The sequence below is a fragment of the Arachis stenosperma genome, chromosome 7 (assembly GCF_014773155.1).
Source record: "Arachis stenosperma cultivar V10309 chromosome 7, arast.V10309.gnm1.PFL2, whole genome shotgun sequence".
Classification (NCBI taxonomy): Eukaryota; Viridiplantae; Streptophyta; class Magnoliopsida; order Fabales; family Fabaceae; genus Arachis; species Arachis stenosperma.
In genome coordinates this window covers 8539693-8550618 of record NC_080383.1, presented here as the reverse complement: position 1 = coordinate 8550618, position 10926 = coordinate 8539693, and the positions used below count along the sequence as shown (strand labels likewise).

General features: G+C 35.5%; 1 protein-coding gene across 1 annotated transcript; it reads left to right on the top strand.

Annotated features, from left to right (window-relative positions):
- The first annotated feature begins 2774 nt into the window (after positions 1-2774).
- Positions 2775-10547, top strand: LOC130941289 (E3 ubiquitin-protein ligase COP1). Its single transcript, XM_057869734.1, has 13 exons — positions 2775-3205; positions 3694-3771; positions 4387-4542; positions 4708-5064; positions 5400-5557; positions 5682-5747; positions 6849-6927; positions 7570-7725; positions 7832-7930; positions 8097-8201; positions 8624-8803; positions 9924-10034; positions 10121-10547. Exons 1-13 carry the CDS (start codon positions 2873-2875, stop codon positions 10289-10291), a joined length of 2049 nt encoding a protein of 682 aa, XP_057725717.1. The 5' UTR covers positions 2775-2872; the 3' UTR covers positions 10292-10547.
- Positions 10548-10926: the final 379 nt, after the last annotated feature.

Sequence of the window (10926 nt, the reverse complement as noted above, 5' to 3'; positions counted from 1 at the left end):
AGCTGCAGTAGGTTTAGGGAAGGATCTAGCTCTTGCTTTCGCTTTAATCACCTGTAATTTAGGTGGCCTAGCTACAACTTCATCCTACATAAGCCAATACCAAAAGCACTTGTTAGTTTATAAAATAAAAGTAATATTTTTCTTACAGTTGAGTAGTGATTATCCAATATGTGGTGTAGCTTGGGTTGGTGGAATGTTTTCAGATTGGCTGATGTCAATCTCTGTAAAGGACTGGATGGGTGCTAGAAGTGAAGGCAAATGTGCTATTGCTTCTGGAGTATTATCATGTTCTACAGGAGCATCATTCACTTCAGGGTTAGCACCATCTACAGTAGGACTGCAGGAGCAACAACTGCCAGTTGCAGCTGCATCTGTGACTAAGCTTCTCAATCCAGATGAGAGGGGTACCCCAGGAGCTTTCCACCAATAGTTTTCAGTTTCAATGTATCCCAACTCCTTATAGTATCCCCTTACAAAGAACACATCAAGTGTGTCTTCATCAACACCCATCAAGACTTCCGTATTGTCGGGTTCATATATCATGTCTCCATCAACAGAGTTTTTAAATATTCCTCCATGGTAAAACCTAAAAGTCATGGGAGGACCCTCCATCTATAATAACAGAGACGAAAATCCCATTAACAAACATAGAAAAACATACCTAAACATACCCTAAATCCAAAACGAGTATGCAACAAACGAATAGAACCATCACTAAAATGAAATACCCCTACCTAACAAAACATCACAAAGCCAGTAACAGCAAAGTATTCTAACCCACTCATATCATATAAGAACAGTCATACAAATCCTTAGTCACCCCAAACCCTACCCAGAATCAGATGAACCCATGAGTCACGCCACTAGGAAGACATCACGCCACAGAATAACTCAAAAAACAAGAAAAAGGTTTCATCTTTACCTATAACTATCGCGATGGCTTCCTCCACTATCAATGTTACTCCAGGAGACGATCATTTCTGTATTCAGTACCGATACCTCTTCTGTTTTATTGATCTTCCAACACTGACGAAGGTTGATGGCATGGTTCAAATGTTGGGTCAAATGCTTAGGACATAGCTTGAGGGAGACGATATGTTTTGTAGCAAAACAGAGTGAGATACTTGTTAACAGAGGGGGATAATACTTTGCAACGTTTTGAATCTTTCCTGGACACTAAACGACGTCGCATCAAGACCTGGAGGCCATTGAATCAAAACAGCGTCGTTTTGTTATTGTGCCATGTGGGCAGTTAACAGAACACGTCACCCAACGTTAGCCAGCTCAACGAAAGAGATGACGGAAGGACAAACGTGGTCATATCCGTCATCTTTCGGGAACTAATATGAAGATCGAAGTATTTTTCAGGGACGATTTTGACTATTAACTCTTTAAGAAACTATATATAGAGGATTAAGGCATTTGCTAATGTATGCCATGTTTTACATAGAATTAGTGAGTAAAACTTTAGAGAAAAAACTAGTAAAATTTTTTTATATGTATAATTTTTTTGTATAAATTTTCGTAATATATAAAAGAGTATATAGACTTCTTTATATACTGTGAAAGATTGTAGTTTTACCACTTTATCATATTATTATTTTTGCTATTGTGTAAATTCTTATTTAGTTCCATCTATTTTTTCGTTTGCAAATTTTTGACTATATTACGTATACATTAAAATCAGCCACATCAATATAAAATATATATTGAAATATAAATATACATTAAAAATAAATTAAACCACATATATATTTATACAAAAATACATTAATAACTGATTTTAGTTTACAAATAATATTTTTGACAAATTTTGATTGCGTTATTTGGTTCTTATTAATTCTGATGATACCTAACACATTTATACCTTCAATGTTATTCTCTATGCTTGTGATTTTAGTAACCTGTTCACAATAGTAGGGGGAAAATATGCCGATTAAGGATAAGGACCTTTTAATATTTTTAGTTTTTAAAATATATAAAAAGTGAAAACAATAAATCTTATTTTATTTTTTTTTAGTAAAATCGTGAAAAAGAAGGCCAAGTAGAGACAATTATTGTTTTATTAATTAATATAATATAACAATTCATTTGTGTGCTTTTGAATATAATATATATACTTGAGTTCTTTGCTCATCTTGAGTTAGTTTAATTGACCTATATATGCGGACCTTGCTTGACACCTATTTAAAGGAAATGACAGGTAAATTAAAGTAAAAATAAAAGGCAACTTTTATTCTTGAGAGTAGAAAGTAGTTTAATTCTATACAATTGTGTTTTAGACATATATACTGCTTTTTTATCTACTAGTTACTAGTTAGTGATGGAATAGATTTTAAATTAGGTGCTAATATAGTTATATGACACGGCCCATGCAACCTAAGGCATATATCAAAATAGAAAACCAATTTGAGAATGAGAAAGAAACTTTTTTTTTATAAGGTCACTTACTCTGTGCTTCTACTTGAAGGATCCTTGGCGGAAAAAAATTTACAACATAACGTCGTTTCTTTTGTGTTAGTAAATAGTAATCTCTAATCAGTTTGTTGTTAGTGAAAACGGTAAAGTTTTTTGCCATTCTTTTCAGCCATAAAAAAAAACATTTGGTGAAGATTTTGGCGTTTAGAGTGACGTGGCGTTCTTCATCATATTGCAAGCGTTGCCATCACGTGGACATATCTCACCCTCACAATACTACACCATGGCCCCACACTCCCCACACTCTCTCTCTCTCTCTGCACTCAAATCTCTCACACAACCCCGAATTACTGAAAACCACACACTCTCTTCTCTCTCTCTCTCTCTCTCTAAACCGTAACCAAAAAAGGAAGACAGAAGAAGCCACCACCACTCCTCCACGATAGACCTCCAAATGGAGGACTTCTCCGCTGGGCCTCTGGTCCCAGCCGTCGTCAAATCCGAGCAGTCCAAACCAGCCGCTGCCGCCGATCCGTCCGCGGCAACCGTCGGCGCCGTCTCTGGCGGCGAGATTTTTCCCGCCTCCGAAGCGGTTATGCCGGAGCTCGACAAGGATTTTCTCTGCCCGATTTGCATGCAGATCATCAAGGACGCGTTCCTCACCGCGTGCGGACACAGCTTCTGCTACATGTGCATCACCACTCACCTTCGCAACAAGAGCGATTGCCCTTGCTGCGGCCATTACCTCACCAACAGCCACCTCTTCCCTAACTTCTTGCTCGACAAGGTTCGCCTCTTCGCTTTTTTTATTCTCCCTTCCGATTCGGCAGAGTTCGTTTTCCGGAGTTAGAAACTTCGAATTCGGTTCGTTTGGATTGGAATCGGTTGTTTCGTTTACGTTTAAGAGAGGAATATATGCGTGCTTCGTTGTGTAAAGGAAAAGAAAACTTTGAATTAAGCTTTTCGCGCTTTAGGTGATATTAACTTTTTTCCAGACTGAAATTGTTCCTGTTGCGTTTAAGAGAAGAATCTGTGCTGCTGTATGTAGCGTTCTTTTTAGCTGAATAGGTCTAGCTGATATTGCTTTTGAGTTTCATGACTCGGTGAATGGAATAATGTTGGTTTTACTGGCTTCACTAGCGTCGTTTTTTCTGTTTTCGGTAATTTGAAAGCGTGAAAGTTTGAATATGAGAGTTTGAGCTTAATTTTTATCTTGAACTGGATTTACTTCGAAATGCAGCTTATTGTTATACGGTTTCTGTACCACATTTGTAGCTACTAAAGAAGACTTCTGCTCGCCAAATATCGAGAACTGCTACCCCTGTGGAGCATTTCCGCCATGCATTGGAGAAGGTTTGTTGTTCTAGCTGTACTACTTTTGATCTTTACCTTTGTCATAGCTAATTTTTTTAATTCATTTTGCGAGTTGTCACAAAATTAAATAATTATTGATTGTTGTAATAATTCAAAATACTGTTCTATTTGTCACTCTGTTATGGATATATGGCATGTTGCTGTTATGGCACAGTAAAAATGATACTGTAACATTTTGTTCTTCAATAGGGCACACGGCAAAACTGATTGTATTATTATGAATACAAGTTCAATGACAACTGTTTGCCTAAACTGAGTTGCTAAATGCTAACGCTGAATGACCCCCTTTTCTCTGTGGTGTGTTTTCCCTTCTGTTTTTTTGTGTGTGTGTGTGTGGTGGTGGTGGTTGGTGGGGTTGGGATACTGTGGTGTCTGACAAAGTTTGTAGGTTATGAATAGATTGTAATTAAGTTGGAAACTTATTTTTTCTTTAATTCTGTTGAATTCATACTTGTGATTTTATTGAAGGTCAGTCACTAGCTATGTATATTTATTTAACAGGATTTTGTGAAATTTGGCCTAATTCTTCATATTTAGTTGTTTTATTTAGTTGATGATTCCTCTCTCTCTTTGTTTTTTTGAATCTTCAAACAGGGTTGTGACGTGACAATTAAGGAGCTAGACACCCTCCTGTCTCTCCTTGCAGAGAAGAAAAGAAAAATGGAACAAGAAGAAGCTGAGAGAAATATGCAGATCTTGTTAGACTTCTTGCATTGCTTACGGAAGCAAAAAGTTGACGAGTTAAAGGAGGTGTGCTGACGTGATCTCTATCTTCTTTTTGGGATTAAATTATTGTTATCAACTTATCAATTTTTCCTTTCATCCGATTGCATTAAATGGCTTCTTCTGTACTAACTTTAATACATATTTTTTTTTTCATTTCAATCTTGCATTTGACGGGTGTTCCATTTATAGGTGCAAACTGATCTCCAGTTCATAAAAGAGGACATTAGTGCTGTAGAGAAACATCGAATGGACTTGTATCGTGCAAGAGACAGGTACTCTGTCAAATTGCGGATGCTTGATGATTCTGGTGGAAGAAAATCATGGCACTCATCAATGGACAAGAACAGTACTGGTCTTATGTCTAGTACTCTAAATCTTCGAGGAGGGCTGTCTTCGGGAAGTTTGACTAAGAAAAACGAGGGGAAATCCCAAATCAGTTCTCATGGATATGGAGCACATAGAAAAGATGGCATCAGTGGATCAGAATCACAATATATAAATCAATCGGGTGCTGCTCTAGTCAGAAAAAAGAGGGTGCATACACAGGTTATCTTGGTTCATTATTTAGTTCTTGAATTCATTTTCGATAAATTATTCTTTAAATATTATCAATGTGATCTTTTTTGAAAGAAGTTGTCTGTTTGGAAATTCTTTCTGTCATTTTTCTTTTTCAAGACCAGAAGAAATAGCTAAACAAATTTGGAGAAGTTAACGATATAGCTTTTGTAGTTGTCTAAGCTTTGAAACATTTTCTAGAAAAATCCTTTTTTATACCACCTAAAGCGTTCTGTTTTATTTGTTTATTTATTTCTTTCATTTTTCCTTTCCGTCTCAAAAACAAATCTCAAATTCTCAATCAAATATTCCCTACCTCATTCCAGTTTAATGATCTACAAGAATGCTACCTACGAAAGCGTCGTCATTCAGTAGATAAGCCCCATGGCCAACAAGAACTTGATACAAATCTCATAAGCCGAGAAGGTTACACGGCTGGTCTTGAAGATTTTCAGTCAGTTTTGACTACTTTCACTCGTTACAGGTATTGCCATGTTCTATCGTTTTCATATATACCAATAGATAAATACAATATTGATGTCAATTACTATTTTCTTGAGTCAGAAGTACCTAGTTATCTTCAACCTTTTCTGTTCTATTTGAAACAGCCGATTGAGAGTCATTGCGGAACTAAGACATGGGGATTTATTCCATTCTGCCAACATTGTTTCAAGGTGAGGGATTTATTTACTTATTTATTGATGAAGGAATCTTTGTTATTCATCTATGTCATTTTATCTTTGCAGCTGTGATTTTGTAGAAATAATGTCCAACCTATTTTCAGTTATTGCAGTATGGTTGGCATAACCCATTAAAGTCATCTGTTGGTCAAGAATTGTTTTCTTAATTTAGTGTGCAATCTGTGATTTCTCCACTATATATTTATTATATTTATAATATTGTGTATGATCAAAAGATATAAGACTATTTTTTTAGTCTAATTACTGCAATTAAAAGTTCGCTTTCATCAGATATGCAAGGTTTATTGGCATAGAGTTATAGGTTTGTGAGTTGTGACCAATTTTTTCATAGTTCCAGTTGTGCACTTGTTTGCTGTAGGTCATAGATAGATCTAGTTCTTTGACGTAAAATGTTATATAAACCATTTATGTTTCTTTACCCAACAAGGCAGCAACGTAGCTTTTTTGAGGGATTGTTCATGACATGGTATTAGAGATTCTATAAATAAAAGGTTTAGACTTTATTCTTAGTTGCTTTCCTTTTTTCCATATAAAAAGTTTAGTTTCAGCATCAAGTAGAATACTATATTTGTTTCAGGGGATGTGTTAGATATAAAACCATTCACATGTCTCTATCCAACTACTTAAAACTTTTGGAAGAGATGGTTCATGAAACATAAAATAAAGGTTATAGATTTATACAAAGGTCTATGATGTAAAATATAGTGATTTGACCATATCTCTGATTATCAAGATTTTGGTCTTTGTTTGGTGGTTTTATGCCATAACAGTGTTACATATCTTAACATTGTATGATAAAGATAAAAAATGTGGTAGTAATAATTTAGGTAATATGAGGAGGTTGGTTTGTATTTTAAAACCTGACTGACTTTATCTCTCTCCCACCGCCAACTGAATGTGAAGGAATAAGAAATATTGAACTGCATCAGAGAAATGAAGTGGCTCTATTAACCCCCCCCCCCCCCCCCCCTCTCCTCCCTCTTTCTTTCCTCTGAAGAAGGCTCTATTTCAGATTTACATGTGTATTTAAGTATGATCACTCTGAATGTATGGATTTTGTAACATTTATTGCAGCATAGAGTTTGACCGTGATGATGATTTGTTTGCTACTGCTGGAGTTTCACGAAGCATTAAAGTCTTCGACTTTTCTGGGGTAAATGGATGGCCTTTTGCTCTTACTACAATTTGTATTTTCTGCTCTTCTGGGGTAAATGGGTGCTATAACTTTAACTTAGGTGGCAGTGTGGACCACTGATATTCACTTGGGATAAAATATATCACTTTAGTGAATTATGGATAGCAAAGTGTTGAGTCAAGTCTTGGAAACATGATAGACTAGTCTTGGAGATATGGTCATTAAGTCATCTTCAATATTGAAGTAGTATTTAGTGTATTTTATATGAAGTACGCTCTTAACAGAGTTTCTTTAGTGCTGTTAACTTTAATATGAAGTTGATCGAGTTTTCTTCCAACTCCCCTACTGACTCCAATTTACAGGAAGAGGCATTCTCAAATTTGGCAAAACATTGATAACTTATCAAGGGATAAATAAACTATATGATAAGAGTATGACTGGAAAGAGATTCACGCAGTAGAAAATGGATTAGCAATCTTTAGTGCTATGTATTTTATTGTTCTTGATGTGTTGGTTTTTAATTACGTCAAATTAGTAATAAGGCACTGGTGCTGGAGGGTTTTCTGTTACATTTAGTGTGGAGGGGTATGCTGGTGTTGCCCGAAAAACCAATAGATTTTGAATGCAAAAATAACTGTTACCTTTGTTATTACTATCCAGGTTGTGAATGAACCTGCAGATTCTCATTATCCTGTTGTGGAGATGTCTACACGATCGAAACTTAGTTGCTTGAGTTGGAACAAGTATTCTAAGAACCAGATAGCTAGCAGTGATTATGAAGGAATTGTTACTGTTTGGGATGTAACCACTAGGAAGGTAATTATTGAATTCAAATGGTCAATTTATGTGTATCAGTTTATTAACTGATATTGTTTCCACCATTACATGCTTGATCTCTCATGAGTATCATTTTTTTTGGCAGAGTCTAATGGAATATGAAGAACATGAAAAGCGTGCATGGAGTGTTGATTTTTCAAAAACAGATCCATCTATGCTAGTATCTGGTAGTGATGATTGTAAGGTACTATAGCACATTTATTTAAAAGTTTAATGCTGATCAAGAATATGGAATTTCCTGCCAGTTGAAACAGGCTGGTAGATAAGTGATTTCCTAAATTCTGTTTTGATTACTATGTAATTAATAAGTTATTCGAACTAACTGTAATTTCTGTCTTCTCTTCGAGCAGGTCAAAGTCTGGTGCACAAGGCAGGAGGCAAGTGTTCTAAATATAGACATGAAAGCAAACATATGTTGTGTCAAGTATAATCCAGGATCTGGCAATTATATTGCAGTATGTACCTTCTGTTCAATTAGAAGATGATATATCAAGTTAGTGCACTTCAGTTTTAATCCCATATATGTACTATCTTGCAATGTATCATTCTGCTGCCAACTCAAAGTTTGGCATTTCGAAGATATATACTTTTTAATTACATAACTGTAATATTTCCTCAGAAAATAGTTCCTTTTCTTATATCTCTAACCATTAATCATTTTTGCCAATTTGGATTCTGTCTGGCTATATATATATAAAATTTAGAAAATCATACTATTAGCTGCACATATGCAAATCTATCATCAGTAATTGCTTGCAATAATGAAATTTACAATTATAATTATATACTTTACCTGTCTTTGATAGTGACAAGTTTTGTTATCTTTCATCTAAACTTGATTTATCTTACAGTACAATGATCTTAATATTCTTTCCAGGTTGGATCAGCAGATCATCACATCCATTATTATGATTTGAGAAACATTAGCCGTCCAGTCCATGTTTTCAGTGGGCACAAGAAGGCTGTTTCATATGTGAAATTTTTGTCTAATGATGAACTTGCATCTGCATCAACAGACAGTACATTGCGGTTGTGGGATGTGAAGGACAACGTACCAGTGAGTAATTTAAGCCAAGGAATTTCTTGTATTTGATTGATTATCATCAAATTTATCTGCATTCTGCATTTAACCTGTGAACTCCCGTTGGCTTGTGTTGATTAATTTATCAATAACCAGCCCGCCTGCTAGAATTTATGTGTCGGCATATGGCTTTGTTATGAAAATTTACACTGAACTGCACTGTAAATTACTCAATATAACCATTTCAGATGCTTATTTTGAGTATTATATCCACGACTATCACTTCTTTTTAGTTCAAATTTTGGCTGAAGATAATTGGTGTACTCCAGTTGCACATCCCAAATATTCCAAATGCCTATCTGTTTGTAATATTGTTTCAAAGATATACTCATGAATGTAGCTGAGAAACTTAGGTAAATTATATAAATGTATATTTGTTGCTTGTGCTAAACACGTTTACTTGTTTTCCATGAGACCTCCTTGAACCGCAATATTGGATTGATGCCTGTCAAAAGCCATTGCTTGAGCTATGAAGTGGGAAGTATTTCTGCAATATTATATGATCGTTCCTTGTTTGTCTGCCAAGATTATGGAGAAATGACAGTATAAGATCTCCATAGCCATTGAGGTTGGATTGAGTCTGGCAACCAAAGCTGTCAATCATGAGAGAAAAGATGTTTAGACAGGAGCGGTTTACTCGTGCATTAAAATAAGAATTGGCACAAATTTGAGCTATTTGCTGGTTTCTTTGTTTTTTTTTTTTCCCAAAGACTTTTCCTCAGGTGGAAAATACCCCGACTCCAGTCGATCTTTTGAGGGATGTTATTTTACTTTATGCCTGCAATGAGGCCTCCAATTATTCATGAATGCGGTCTATTATTGAAGGCCACAAACAGATTGGTCTTATTTTTGTGTGATGTCTGTGGTGACTGATATTGAGGCATTTTAATCATGGTCTATTACTTCACAATTTGGATGCAGCGAGTCTAGTGACTGTTGTTACATGTTTTTCTGTTTGATCATTACAGTCAGTTATTTTCTTCGGATATGTGGGGTTATTGATTTGGGCATCAGTTGTAATGAATTTCTTGTTTAAATGAGCCTTAAATATTCATAACTATCATAAATTTTTTAAAATACTGTATACCCCATGCAGGTTCGGACTTTCAAAGGCCACGCGAATGAGAAGAACTTTGTTGGTCTTACAGTAAACAGCGAGTACATCGCTTGTGGCAGTGAAACAAATGAAGTTTTCGTCTATCACAAGGTTTGCCATGTTTAATTATGTCAAAATTTACATGAAATATGTTATATATGCCTCGTGTGTGACTGAAGATTCAACCTCCTTTGCAGGAAATATCCAAGCCCGTGACATGGCATAAATTTGGTTCGCCTGAGGTGGATGATGCTGAGGATGAGGCAGGATCTTACTTCATCAGCGCTGTATGTTGGAAGAGTGATAGTCCCACTATACTAACTGCAAATAGCCAAGGCACTATCAAAGTATTGGTGCTTGCAGCTTGAATGTGTTATGTGTTTTAGCAAAAGCTGATTCCTATTGATTGTAGGATGCAAATTGTACATAATATTTGAGTGTATATGATAGATTTTAGAAATCTTAATGAAGTAGTCCCTGCGGACTTATGATAAACCAACTTAAATTTTGATTCTGCCAATTATGGACATCGCCTTTATTCCGATACACTTTGTTAACAAAAATGTTAAGACCGAAGTATCCAATATTGCATATGGAAATAATTTGTATTTAAAACAAAATATATGGAACATGAACTTTTGCTTTCATCAGTTGACAAGTATTATAAAATCTAGTTAAAGTTGAGCTTCATAATCGATAAAAATTTTAAGATTGAATCTTCAATTGGTTATCACGTTATGGCTGAGGCCCATGGAGAGCACTTGTGTATAATTTAGAAAAAGTATATGTAATCAGTAGTTTTAACTATCGAAGCAAAATCAAAGCTACTGTGACTGGCCATTATAACATTTGATTTAGCCCTTTCTTACACAAGGCCCCTTGTGCTTCTGTAGACCATGCATCTTGCCAGGTTGCTATGTATGTCGATTGCCTTCACAGCGGTGCTACATTGTTGTAATAATGGTGTTCAGAACTCTGAACTCAGCTGGTATTTTAATTTAAA

Bases quoted from the DNA above. Each gene is read 5' to 3' on its own strand.
- LOC130941289 (XM_057869734.1), top strand. From the start codon at position 2,873: ATGGAGGACTTCTCCGCTGGGCCTCTGGTCCCAGCCGTCGTCAAATCC. The intron at 3,772-4,386 runs GTTTGTTGTTCT...ATCTTCAAACAG, and splicing joins TCCGCCATGCATTGGAGAAG to GGTTGTGACGTGACAATTAA. The intron at 6,928-7,569 runs GTAAATGGATGG...ATTACTATCCAG, and splicing joins AAGTCTTCGACTTTTCTGGG to GTTGTGAATGAACCTGCAGA.